This window comes from Coturnix japonica, chromosome 11 (assembly GCF_001577835.2).
Source record: "Coturnix japonica isolate 7356 chromosome 11, Coturnix japonica 2.1, whole genome shotgun sequence".
In the NCBI taxonomy this organism is placed as follows: Eukaryota; Metazoa; Chordata; class Aves; order Galliformes; family Phasianidae; genus Coturnix; species Coturnix japonica.
In genome coordinates this window covers 14,986,529-15,001,037 of record NC_029526.1, presented here as the reverse complement: position 1 = coordinate 15,001,037, position 14,509 = coordinate 14,986,529, and the positions used below count along the sequence as shown (strand labels likewise).

Below are 14,509 nucleotides of genomic sequence, written 5' to 3'. Positions count from 1 at the left end.
GTCACATTCTGCTTTCTTCATAACATACCCATGATTCAACCAGGCAGTACTACGTAATGTCTCTCCGACATACCAAATCTAATGATTCTGAAGGACACTGAAGTAAATTAACAATGAAAAGTGCCATAAAGCATTAAGCAATTCACTGAAAAAAGAATAAATCTGAACAATCTACACAACAGTCTATTAAAGAAAACTATAAAGTCTCTTCTCACTGGTGGCAGGACAAGGAGAAATGGCCTCAAGTTGCACCAGGGTAAGTTTAGGTAGGATATCAGGGAAAACCTCTTTAGAGAAAGGGTTGTTAAGCACTGGAATGGGCTCCCCAGGGAGGTGGTTGAGTCACCATTACTGGACGTGTTTAAAAACTGTTTGGATTTGGTGCTCAGGGACACAACCTAGTAGAGGGTTGTCAGTTAGGGCAGGATGGTTGGGCTGTGGTTGGACTCAATCTACCTATCTATCAATTTCCCATCTATTTGCTTTTTTAATGTGGATCTACTGAAGAACTTTTTGTGTGAGTTTCAAGCTGGAAGAGTCAGCATATAAATACAGATGCAGCATTACAGGGGTATATGAGCATGAAAAAAAAAATAAAATATATCACTAAATAAGAGAATCTGACACCCATAAACTATTTTAACTTTAAAATAATTTTGTAATAAATAAGAAAATATTATGCAATCCAGGTTTCTAGAACTCTACGTGTAGAATTGGTATTTGCACTACAGGGACATGAGGAATATAGATAAAGTACCTGCAAAGAGCCGGTAGGTTCTTTGGCCTTTAAAAATCTTACTTTTCACACCAGGAGACAGTAGCTCTGGAGAAGGAAAAAGAGTCATGAAGGCAACAGTCAGTAAATTCAGAAATTCAGTTTTAACAGAGATTTCTAACAGAAATCAACGTTAGTATAAACAGAGAAATCTCATCTAAAATGTATACAACTATCAATTTTAGGTTGAAATTGACACAAAAACACACAGCACTGTTTGGCAACAGCCCTAAGTATGGACACGTCCTTCATTCAGGGGTCATTCCTAGTATTTGTCCTCATCAGCCTACCACATTACTCCATACGTCTGCAGGAAGCTCTCACGTGGCCAACTCAATGTCTAGGATGTGACAAAGGTTATAAGATCATTCACCATAAAGTTCTTTGCCTGATATAAGAAATACACAATATTCTTATTTCAAGCTGATATACAGGCAATGTCAGATTTGTCAAGGCTCAATCTCCAGATTCCTAAACATACTCTTTTTGTGCTTTTTTTCCCTTCAGAAAAGATATTCAGCAAAACTACTACATTTCTAGGTGGCAATACCCTCCATGGAGAAGAAATCTTGTGCACAAAGCTGGAAGCAAAGAAGAGAACTGAAACACACAGGTACAACAAGCTAAGGAGTTAACATTACCCCTTCCCAAAACCGGGGAAACTTCTGTTAAAGAAGACATCTTTACCTTTACTAATTTCCAGATCAACAGGATACTCAATATTCTTGATAAGCTTCTGACATCCGCCCGTCTTCTCATAAACAAACCTCTTGAGGTGTAAAACAAGGACAGGGGGGAGTTCTTCTAGTGTCACTCTTCGACTGATCTCCACCTAAAAATACAGAAAAAGACGAATTAAAAATGATTTCTGTTGACTGCTCAGAATTGCTACTTAAAAAGAAGAAGTATTTGATTTTAGAGACACTCGCACAAAGAAAAAAGTCTGCACAGCGTAAGGCAGTTTATAACACAGCTTATGATATCTGACAGTAAGATACTAGTAATGTAACAGTTTAAAAACAATTTAAAATCAACGAGGTACTTGATGTTCAAGAATTCCCTTGAAAAACAAAGTGAGCTGTTAAATAAGCTATCTAAAAACGAGTGTCACGATGGTCAGGAGTTATGGAGGGTTTCGGTAATGAATGATGTTTCTTTTGTTAAAAGGTATACCAGGTTCTGTAAAGATCCTGAAGGAAATACAGAGAAAAAACTATGAGTTAAAGCCACATTTATTTACTAAATACTGACTTCTATATAGTTACATCCAAGTAGCCCAAAAAGTTACTGTCTGGAAATGTAAAACTGGGCTCCAAACTGCAGAACAAAAATGCTTCCTCTTCCTAGAAATTCTGAACTAAAACCAAAAATTCTCCAAGTAACTGATTTAGGCTTCTCTAAGTTTCCAGATTAGGAAAAAAAAAAAAATCACCTGTATCCTCTTTATGGTAAATCATCAGCATACTGTATTCCAACAGAGGATCTGCTTCTGCTACTGAGCATGGAATAGAAAATCCTGAGGAAAAACTCTTCTAAGCTTGAATACTAAAATTTATTGCTCTCATGATACTGAAGCAAGCAGGTTTTGTAGGGTACACGATTTCCTCAAGGATTTGAGCTGATACTTTTTACAAGAAATAATTTAACATGTGAAACAGAAATAGTCTCTACTAACTGTAAAACTTCACCTACATCTTAAGGGTTCAAAATATGCCTTTCTGCATCCAAAAACCATCTAACCACTGGGCAACAGTGGCAGCTTCTCTGAGCCTCAAGAGAGGGGTTTTGTGTGCTTTTTGTTGTTTTTTTAAACCTGCAGGCCAAACAGGGCCCTGTTCTTTTCCACTCAATAAGTGCCTGCTGGCACCCACCCATCCATCTTCCAGGAATAACACGCAGAAAAAAGAAGCTCTAAGGCAGACTCTGAAAGAGAAGATGCGACAAGAGGTGCACACAATTCTCCTATGAACATAGGAGAGTTTGCATACTGCATGTGTTCTAGCATGGAACAGCGGCTGTTTTCATGGAGCAAATCTGGAAAGGCTTTATATAAATGAAACTACTCTTGATTCAGACAATTATCACTATTTGAATATTTTCCTGGAATTGAGTCTTCTCAATCTAAAATCTGAATTCAATTTTGTGAGGAACCAACAAACCAACCCCAAATGCTTCACAGGTCCAAGCCCAGACCAAGATAGGAAGACACAGAAGAATACCAATGCAGTGGTTCAAGCAGCTGCTGTTCTCCTCTCTCAATCATTGAGCTAGTGTTTGGGAACATGCATCTGCAACTCAGCTGTGCCTCACCAAGAATCTCAGCTTAGATCGCAGATCACAGCAGCGCTGTGCTCTGGTGCCAGGCTGTGGACCCAGCACACAACCTGCTACCCTGACCACCAGGGGACCTGGTTTCTGGTAGCAACATCACCAGCAAGAAGTGCTCCAAACATTTGCTTAGCGAACACTGAGCAGAGTCCCAAGAAAATATTTGTGTAAGCCTCAAGAAGCAGTCTGAGAACTACAGAGAATGTGAAGACTCCTAAGGAGTTTGTGGAAGGTAAGCAGGAAAAGTAAATGAGGAAAGGCTAGCTTCTTACTCAAGTCTTCACTACTGCTACAAAATGCGAACAGGTCTGCAAATAAGAAAAAGGCCACTTCTAGTTAAAAATTAAGCTTTTATATGTATTTGGTGTTGAAACATTCAAGACTTAAACAGATCTGCAAGACCAAAAAAGAATGAGAATGGCCTACAGAATGTCATTCCTCTTCAAACACCTGCATAAAACACCTATTTATTTTCAAACACTGCATGAGAGTCTGATTATTTCCTACTTACATTAACACAAAAATCTTATGATTAGAAAAATAAACTAAGAAATCGTTCATGCATTTGGAAGATTATTGTTGTAACTACGGCTTATGCCCACAACTTGATAATAATACAATTCAGATCTAAAAAAGTCAGAATAAAAACAAGAGTAATTAAATAAGACTTTTTTTTTTTTTTTTTAGCTTCAACAGTTTCTGAGTTCCCCATAAAGAAAATGAAGATGAAATGCTTCTTCACAACAGATTTTGGCTTTCAGGATGTTGTACATAGTAATTTTCATTGTGTTCAGTGTTTTCACTATAATTTGTAACATAAGAACAGCTCTTTTGACAACTTCTTAAGAAAAGAAAGACCTAATGCTTGCATTTCTATGCAGCCTCTAAAACATAAACCAGATTTTATGTTTAAGAGTCCTGGCAATCCTCAGGAATGAGTATGTTAAGACAAGCTAAAGCCATTTTACTTATAATAGTACATATTATTATCACAGTTTACCCTGTTAATTTAATATGTTCAAGTAAAATCTTCAGAAAACATTCTAATTTACAAGCACAGTTTTGTTTAAGAGCTGGTTCTCTTCCTTGAATGCCTTTCACTGTATGTATTCAAATGTATTATGTTCTACTGCTGCAACACACCAAGAAGGTTAGCACCTTTTTTATTAACACCAGGAGTACGAGTTCAAGAAACTATTTGTAAAACAAGAGCTGAGTAAAAACCCTTGAAAGAACTTCTAATATTTGACTGTAAAAACAAGTCAACAGAACACACCTCTTGCTTGGTTTTTGTGGTATAACCCTGGACAGACTCTCTTGCCACCAAACTTTCCAATGCATCCTGGACGGTGCGTATCTTGTCAGACTGGATATCCAGCTGCAGGGTGAAGAAAGGTTGCAGCGTAGCAGATTCTTTAGAACTCTGTTGGTAAACAACAGATCTACGGAAAGAGCAAAAATTGAATGTAAAAAAGGAAAGTAATTTTCAACAATACAAAAATCTTCAATTAAGAAGAAATCAGCGTCCACCTTGCAGATAGTTAAACCTGAACAAAACATACAAATACTAGCTTCAATAGCAAGTATCCACTTTAATGCAAGTAAAATCAGTTTCATAACTCCTCAGAGCACACCGAACGGAATTATATTTCAATTATTTTGTTTATGCAAGTATTTAAACAATTCTGGATAAGCATCAGTCACTTAAAGAACCTGAAGCAAAGAAGTGCTTGGCCATGCCTTTAAAGGTCTGCAACTTGGGACACATTAAAACATATTGCGATCAACTAAACTTCTATTCTGAAATGAAAAAAAACACAAAACACTTCTGTGTTTCATGGCAAAGCGCAGCCAAAGTTGATTTATGAAGCTTTACCTAACTGCGTTCCTACCCTGGCTTCTATCTTTTGTTAATATACTGCTAACCACAAAAATACCTCTGCTCTAGGAAACATACATATGTCTGGAAAGTATGTTAGGAAGCCAGCTCTTTTTGCAGGGAGACTTTAAAATCATCTCTGTTCACATCAGATTCCTGAAATTATGCTTCAATAAACAAGTGATCAGAAACTCAAAGTACTGATCCATCTCCAATTTATGTTTTGCTGTAAAAAATAACAACCAAGTCCAGATTATGAAATTAAACACGTGACTATTTCAGTCACTTCACCATGTCCAGTCTCATGGTCACTTTAAATTGTTTGGTTAGAACTGGCCATAGGAAATCCAAACTATCCTCCGTTGAGGATCAGCGTTTCCTTTTCCTTCCAACATTTCCCATATCCAGACTATGTCCATGCACTCCTCTGTAGAGAAATATGGGAGACTTTAGGAAGAACTGAAGTGGTAAAACATGGGGCATGAGGTATTTTTTGTAGGGCGTTCAGCTGCAGCCTTTCAGTAATGTGGCTTCAACTTCAGCTGCATCACTGCACTAAGTGTACTCTTCCTGTTTTCCCTGAAAACTATCAAACATGGCTCAAGAATTTACTTTCTTTTGAAAGCAGTACTTGCATTAAAAAGTCCCAGCTGTTAAAAAAAAAGTGATTTTATGCAGCTGAAGAAATAAATTGCTTATTATATTCTTAAGCTCATTACAGTGTCCCACAAAGCTTGAAAGCGATGAGATAATTAACACAGCCGTAATTCCTGCAGGCAGGCTGAAATTTCTCTCAATAGCGTATGAAATGTTAACATAAAGGTGCGATTACTGCCAACTCCTATCAAAAGAGCTCCTGCAATTCTGGCAATACCCCAAAGCAGCAACATGCAGTCGATGCATCTTTAGACTGGCACATATATATCCTTCAGAGGAAAGACAGCATATGAAAAACAGTACCATGTTTATTTCACTTAACGCTTCCTCCTTGGCTATATTTAAGGACAAAACCTTCAACACATGGCAAGAGCAGTGTTTCAATAAACAAACCCTGCACTGTTTAAGTCTTGCTGCTTTTGGATACATTTCCCAGCCCCTTTTAGAGCTAACCATTATTTAGTGCAATGATCACTAGAAAACTGCTACCAAGGCCATGTATTAAAGATTAAATTACTAATACAGAAGATATTCTGAAATGATAGCATTAATGAAAAGCTCTTTTTTCTTTTAGTTACTATGGCAAAAGTTTCTTCAAAAAGTAATACAGGAATGGATTTGACAGCAAAACCTTTGCAGGTCTTTGGTTTTCCACAGATTAATTGTGGATACCCCATCCCTGGAGGCATTCAAGGCCAGGCTGAATGTGGCTCTGGGCAGCCTGGTCTGCTGGTTGGTGACCCTGCACATGGCAGGGGGGTTGAACCGAGATGAGCATTGTGGTCCTTTCTATGATTCTACGATTAATTACTTAATAGAATAATCAGAAATTTCTATTGGTCACTGGAAAATGCATTGCTGTCAATCTCACATACTGTAAGAGCTCTGCAGTGAGCAGACCCAAGGAGCACTTAAAGTCACCCAGGCCAGAAGGTGCCAATCCATACCATGTTTTTTATTCCAGGCTTTTTCCATTTCATTACTTCCAATTTCTGATGCTTTCATTTGGTAGATTTGTACCGACATTTCTGCATTCAACCCTTTCTATCTCCACCCTCAGCCTCAGAAGAGGAAGCTTTCCAGCATCACAACAGGAGATACTGTTTCTGCGGTAAATGGTGTGACCTAGTTTGGAGGCTAAATAAAATGGGTGTGGTGGAAGCAGACAACAGATGTGACCGTGTGGTTCTGTTGCTCATTGCAAGTTTTTGCCTTATTCAATATTACCTCCACATTATTTTCTCTGGATTTCTGCAGAAGACAGTATATTAAATTCAGAATATGTAGAGAATGCTAACAAAACCATACATAGACCTAGATTCCAATCGTGATAAAAATTACTATGAGTGTTAACAATACGTTGGGTATATGAAGATACCATCAACGTGGAATTGCAATAGGTAAAATGCTTGCCTGCCAACTTTTACGGAAAGTATCGTTATATTTGCCAGCTGTCTGACTCAAATCCCTAAGGAATAATTTCAGCACATTTCATAGGCAGAAGGTACGAGCCCACATTATTCACACCTCTCGACTGAATATCTGGCAACACATGGAGTCAAACACCAGCAATTAAGTGTCTGCCTCCAATTTAAAAATAATTCTTCAAGTCTAGCATTTTTGTTTTGGAATATGCTTTTAGTTACGTGTTTACATTGCTTTCGTTTTAAATTATACATCCCTCCAAACAAGTAATGAGGAAAAGCTTTCAAAAACATATTCCTTCACTATCTACTTTCTGCCTTCCTCTGGCATCAGACCTGAATATAAGTTATGTCCCACATTCTTTTCATTCCTGTACCATCTTGTAGCCATTTACATTTTTCCAAGCTTCTTTCGTCTTTAACGTTTGATTTATTAACTATTATGTGTAACTGCTGTGCCTCCGGGAAGCACATGTGTTTAAACAACCAGAGGTTAACAATTCTTTTTATTCTTTCAATTCTTTTACAGACTGGGTTTAACTCTTAGCTGAACTCACTATGCATGGAGTGAGGCCACAAGAATTGGATAGGCGTGCACTTGTTTTCTGGAACTCTTTAAATACAACACATAAAGCATGCATTTCAAACTCTACCTCTGTAAACAATTCAGGACTTTTGTTCACTAAAATGATTCAGACTCTACAACAATTCACAGAATATTTTGGATCAGTTTCTTTTCTATTATTCTAACCTAACTCTGCTTCACTTGCTAACAAGTGCTTCATGGAAGAAATGTTCATCTTTCAAGACTGAAAAAAAATTGTTTTCTGTGTGAAAAACATAACAATAAAAGCAGAGGTAGAAATTATTAATGAGGGCAAAGCAAGCTACAGTCACAACAGCTTTTTAATATGAGCCTACCTTATGTGACCACCAAAAATATCAGTTATTGGAGTCTGAACAAAGTCAGCCTGTCGAGTGACAGAGGATTTGTTGCGAGGTCCCACTTGTTCCCATTCATCCTCACTGCCTTCTCCTTGCTCATCTTGCTCCTCTTCCTCATGAACAGTCTGAACCTCAGGGCCATTGGAAACAGAGAGCTCTTAAAGTGAAGAAAAATAGGTTTGTGCTTGTTTTTTTTCAAATAAAACATGCAAACAGACACAGAACTTAAAAGGAAAAAAGATATTAATTATTTTCAGAAGATAAAATGCTTTCAGAGATTACCCAGATTTCATAGAGCACAGATTTGAAAACATGAATGAGAATGAATATATTATTCCTGGTCCTCTCGCACCTCGGCATATCCATGTATGAACAGAATGCAGCTCACTAATGACTGTATGTAAATAGATGCAGTTTTCTAATAAAGCTTCATATATTTTTAGTTATAAAGTTTATAGAGTAGAAAAATAGAAAGCGAAGTGTTACTCTGGAAGCATAATTATGGCATTATTAAATACAACTCCTTTTCTGCGCAGATATTTTACAGAGAACCCAAGGCTTCGCAAATATTTTCTTTTCAAGTGCCAAAGTCAGGAGGCTAAAGAAGGCTTAGCACACAGTCAGAGAACAAAATACTGAATGATCATTTTATATCATAAAAAATTTCTACTCTGTGAAAGAGAAATTGGTAACTGGTGACCTGAACTCTACACTTGGCTAAGGTTAACTGTGTTTTGTTTCATTTTTAAAGGGGGAAACAAACGTAAAGCCACTGTAAAATAAGATGGTATTTTAGACTACATGCAAGTCCTAACACTTCCTTCAAAGAAAACTTTCCTCCATCTTCATCAATAAGACTTTTGAAATCATTTACTGTGTTGTTTTGAATTAGTCTAGAAGTCTCTACTTCCAAAAAGAGATCATCTCCAACAGTGGCAAAATGCACTTCTATTTTCAGTCTACCATGGAGAAAGCCAAATCCCCAGTAAACAATTTTAATGTAGAAATGAATCCTTGATAATATGGCATTCCATCCCTGTCTCAATGTCTACTCCAAAAACTTCTCTATATTACATAATTAACATAAAAAGAGAAGAAAAATTTTTACAGACAAATACTTGAATGAATTAAAGTTTGCAACAAAGAAAACTAACTTTCATTATGTGGAGAGAGAAGTTTCTTTAGGGTCAGCATTTCTTCATGTAGTCCATTGAGAATAAAGCCCAAGTATTCTTCAGCATCCTCTTGTCTGCCCTGAATAAAATGTTTCTTCAGTAATCGAAAACATGACAATGCCATATAGAACAGAAGCATATATAACAGATTCAACTTCTGGCTTTCCTATTAATTTCGCAAATTTATAAGCTACTTCGGATATGGTGTTTTATGAAAGTCAAAGAATATTTAAGCTTTACTGTGATACATGTTGATTCCTATTTCAAAAAGAACCAGCATGACTTAGTAATCTACCAGGACAGCAAATACTTAATAAATGTAATACGCAAGTTCATATTTGTGCAACTTCCTTTGGAATTAACACCAACAGTTGCAATCAAGCCCAAACCAAAAGACGGTTTGAGTCATTATCTGTCATTAAAATTGAAACTAAACCTGAAGTAGGATAAGTCTCAGCAGACTTCCAACAATTCCATGCTGAAATCCAAGCAGAAATAAACAACTGCACATTTCTAATATGAAAGTCAATGTTAACTCCTCTATAAAAATATAGAGGTCATCCTGTTCTATTTCTATTTCTCTCACAATTCTGACACCAAACTGTGAAACTTATCTGATAAACACCTTCATACAATATAAGTCCATTGAGAATCCAGTATAACTACTACGAACAGTTGATTTTAGAGATACTTAGGCACGGAAATTGATGTATGTCTTTTACATTGTTCTAACAATAGCGACTGTCTTGTGATGCAACTACAGAAGTCAAAGATTTTTAAGTCACACCTTCTCTGACAGACTTGACTTGATAACCGTCAGAAGTCTATAAATATACGTAGGTTCAAAGGCAGCTCCCGGTCGGATGTCCCTCACAATTTTATCACCTAAAGCTGCAAGACAAAGAGAAATACATATAAGTACCAGCACACAGAAGCTTTTCTACATTCTACCAGTGATGTGTGAAATAAATGCTACAGATTTTGGAACTTGAAATCATCTTTCATAAACAGTTTTATTATAGTTTCAGCTGTGTAACCCGAGTTCAGGATCCCTAAGGTACAATTCTTATCCACAACACATTTTAGAAAGCAGCATTCTGCACCGACTTCCTTATGATCTGGAAAACTCAAAACTCGCTTTTTATATTCAACTATGAAGATCACAAGAATATCTATAACATCACACACACAAAGAATTCTCCTTCCATGTATGTTTTTCCTATTTAATTTTTTCTGCTTTAAAGAACTGTTTGTAATTCTAATGATCACTTTTCCTTCTTGCAAGAAAAAAAAAAAGGAATAAAAAAAAACCAACCAAGAGACAGTATGACCCATTTGATATAAAAGTTCAACCTAATGGCAATACAAGGCATCAGAAAATATACTTGAAAACGAAAAACACAACTTAAATGACCTAGAAGTAAAATAAGTTGCATAAGACAGTAAGATTTGTTTTACAGAAACAAAACTTTAAAACAACAAACCACAGAAATGTCTGAACTGTTTGGAAATCACTGGAGCAACCAAGTCCTCGTGGTATTTTCTTATAATGTTACATAAACACATTCCTGAAACTGATTTTTATTTCTATAAGTTTGTAATATAACAGATTTGGTTCACAGACAGAATAACGAAACCTATAACAACGTACTTGCATTGAAAAATACTCTATTCCTCACCACATAACTGTCATTGACCTTAAACATATATTATTGAGAACAATATACTAAGTTTTCACATTGCTACAGGACACACATAGGATGCAGAAGAATTAAAAGCCATTGACTGCAGGCACTCCCTAACTGCTTAAGAGATTTACTATGGTCCTTCCTTGTTCTGAAGTCATGTGTGTGCTGAATAGTTAAGAAAACAATTGAGCAAGCTGTTAAACAAAACAGCTGGAAATGCATACAGAAGGAAATGGAATAAATACAGTGAATACCAAACAATTTTGTTAGGAAGGGCGTGTTCTCAGAAGACGTACTGATTAAACAAACCCTTAAAATAAAGGCCTATTCTTACTGTGCTTGTACATTTGGTCTATCAAACACAAAGCCCAACACATTTCTTCATATGAAACACCAATAAAGATGAACAAGAGGCTGATAGGAAACTAAATGCAAACTGAAAGATATCAAGAAAACTGAAAGGCTGAAGACCCAGAGGGATCAAGCATCAGTATTTAAAAGGTCTGAATTACACCAAGCAATATGGATCCCTACCCCAAAGCTTTCTGATTGTGCTTTTAAGACTTTTCCCCCTCCTCCCACTCACCTTGTTTTGCTTTAGGAGGTACAGGCATATTAGTGAACTCATTCATTAAACGAACACTGAAACAGAACGGAAGGAACAACTACACATGAGCAGCATGTTAAGACTTAAAGGGAAAAAAAAATAAGATTAGGTCATTTTTATTACTGACAGCCAAAAATCCTAGGCTACCAATACAGAAGTCCAAATGAAACTTAACCAGACCATTGCTAACGTGCTGAGATGGGAAGTCAGTTCTCACAGCTCACTTTTGCACACAGAACACTAATTAAAAACTATACTAATGCAATAGGAAATACTTGCCTTCACAACTCAAGTATTAAATACTAAGTTCATTATGGAAGCCAAGTATCATTAAAAAAGGCAGTCTGTATGTATCTATATAATAGCATTCATTAATTAAGAAAACAATCATTTCTTAGATACTTCTTAATAAGCTTAATCAGATAACAGATTGATTTTTATTTTTATTTTTTTTTAAAAAGGAGCTACTTACAAACTGTCTATCATTGGTGTCGACGTACACGGCCGCTGTGATTTTGAATACATTGGAATGGACTTCATTAAATGATACATTGGAGGGCAAGCAACCAAGGCTTGCAGGGTCTAAGCAGTAGCATTAAGGAAACATTCAGAAAGCAACCTGCATATTAACCAAATATTCAATTATATTAAAGATTATAAGCAAACCTAATTCTTAATCCACGGACTCCAGTGGATGGGCTTTTCTCACAACATTAGCTGCTAATGCACAGAAATCCTACTAAAAATGCCAGCAATTTGTAACACATAACATTTTCAATGACATCTAAATTCCAAGTGAAAGCCAGTCATCCATTCCACTGCAAAGGGCTCATTTTAAATCACTTCATTCACAAGGACGATACACTAATAGCCAATAGATTATCACGGTATTATACAGTGACTGTCCTAGACCAACAGAAGTCTAAATTAATCTACCAAATTGACTAAACAAAGTCAGTGAGGAAGAATACCTCCTTTAAGTACAAAAGAACCACTTCAGTCAACGTACAAAGAGTAAAAGTAACAAGAATTCACAAGCTGATCACGAGACAATTACAGTTCTGAACTATTTATACAGATTTAACACAATGTGAAGATGACAGCAACCAGCTGCAGGGGACCCTGGATGCTGGGTTCAGTGATCCATCAAGCCCTTGGATTTTGTAGATGCTGACATTAAACACCTGAACAAGAGCAGCACAGTATGTGAAGCCAAAGGTTTTTCTAGAAAACTTACCAAATCAAACCAGGAAAACATGGAGAGAAATTAAGCACATTTTTATGCATTAATTTTCCCAAGGTAAGGATACAGCATTGATGTAGCACCAGTTTCCTTTGTTGATCAGCCCTCGAGGTTGCAAAGACACTGGCTTATGTACTAGCTTTACATTTTCCAGTAATTCTGCAGAACAAGAAATGGTACATTTAGCATCAATTAAATGCACATGCTAGTGATCAAAACTATCTGCTGAGGCATTACAAAATAATACACATCTATGAACAAGACTCCCAGAAACTTTAGCAAATAAAGCTGATACGATAACATCAGTTTACAGATTTCAGTGGACGCTATCTTACAGCACGAATATCTTAGTGTAAACAGGATAGACAGATATTAGCATACGTTTCTAAGCAGTGTTTTCTTTACTGCTTCTAAAACCTACAGGAGTATATGATAATGTAATTCTTACTGTCACAGTTTTGAATAGATCAACAATGGCACAAGTTTAAAAATGAGAAACCACAGCACCTAAGTTGAAGCCTGTCAGAATTATGAAATAGAGAGCAACCAGGGGAGCGCTTCCTAGAAGTCTGACCCATTGTTTGGGTACTTAAATAAAACCTGTTCAAGGATTTGGCACATTTAAAGTTTGGGAAAGATGGATAAACAGCATGCAAAGCTGCACAAAAAAAAGGAAAGGAAAAAAAAAAAATCACATAATCATAGTAATTGCCTGCTGGGAGGATTATTTGGTTTTATAATAAACACAAGGGCTTCTAAAGTTTTTCACACAGAGGGTGGTGATGCACTGGAACAGGTTGCCCAAGGAGGCTGTGGATGCCCCATCCCTGGAGGCATTCAAGGCCAGGCTGGATGCGGCTCTGAGCAGCCTGGTCTGCTGGTTGGTGATCCTGCACTAGATAAAGCATAAAGCAATAAACAAACAAAATAGGTAGCAGAATCACAAAGCCCACGTCTTTCTGCTTCCGCTTCCTAAGACCATGGTCCCTGCTAACGGTGGTAGTCCTGATTAAAACCACAAGACAGATATCTCAGTGCTTGGCTACAGAAGGAACCCGGCACCTGAAAGGGTACAGATGAAAACTCTTCCACGTTGAAACACACTTGCCATGAAATTATTAACATTCAAGAACTTCAGAATACATTACTAATGGAACAAAGTTTAAATGGGTTGCCCACACCATTCAATCTTCTTAATATAATTAACTGCTGTTGAAAATTAGGACAAAGACAATGAGAATAACTCTTAATTAATGTCAACCAATAACTTTTCAGGTTAAATGTATTTTTCCTCATCTCCTGTCACACTGAATAAAAGTATTACTATGACTTTAGCATCCTCTTGTGGTCATAAAACTGCCTTCTAAATAATGTCTAAAGGAACTGCAGTGAGTTTTCTTTCAACACAAAGATTTTTTGCTTTACATGATTACATCCGTACCACGTTTTCATACCAAATCTAAAATTAGGCAGTAATATTTACAAGAGCATCATAAGGCAAAATACACTTACAATCATGAGGAAAGTTTCTTAAGAGTGTCAGAACTGACTATAAAGCACACATCACTAACCAGAAGGAACTCACATCCCTTTTGTTGGTATGTAATTATGGAACATGGCTCTGGTTTGAAAACAAACCCAAAACATTTCCATGTTTGCTGTGACATTGAACCTTTGTGACAAACGAAGTAATTTTTGCCTTGCTACTGTCTTCAGAAAGCAACGAATCACTGTAGTCTTCATGCATTTCTTTCAGATATTTGATGTTAGAGCCATTGTCGTGCTCCT

At 36.7% G+C, this 14,509-nt stretch overlaps 1 protein-coding gene across 1 annotated transcript in view; it reads right to left on the bottom strand.

The window, feature by feature from the left end:
• The window catches only part of USP10 (ubiquitin specific peptidase 10), a 38,761-nt gene that overhangs the window by 790 nt on the left and 23,462 nt on the right, over positions 1 to 14,509 (bottom strand). The window contains exons 5-13 of the mRNA XM_015874099.1: positions 12,789 to 12,880; positions 11,951 to 12,060; positions 11,458 to 11,513; positions 9,971 to 10,074; positions 9,163 to 9,262; positions 7,985 to 8,165; positions 4,380 to 4,545; positions 1,463 to 1,607; positions 758 to 823 (exon numbers count right to left, since the gene is read on the bottom strand). Coding sequence (XP_015729585.1) covers positions 758 to 823; positions 1,463 to 1,607; positions 4,380 to 4,545; positions 7,985 to 8,165; positions 9,163 to 9,262; positions 9,971 to 10,074; positions 11,458 to 11,513; positions 11,951 to 12,060; positions 12,789 to 12,880 — 1,020 coding nt within the window. The remainder of the gene's footprint in view (positions 1 to 757; positions 824 to 1,462; positions 1,608 to 4,379; positions 4,546 to 7,984; positions 8,166 to 9,162; positions 9,263 to 9,970; positions 10,075 to 11,457; positions 11,514 to 11,950; positions 12,061 to 12,788; positions 12,881 to 14,509) is intronic.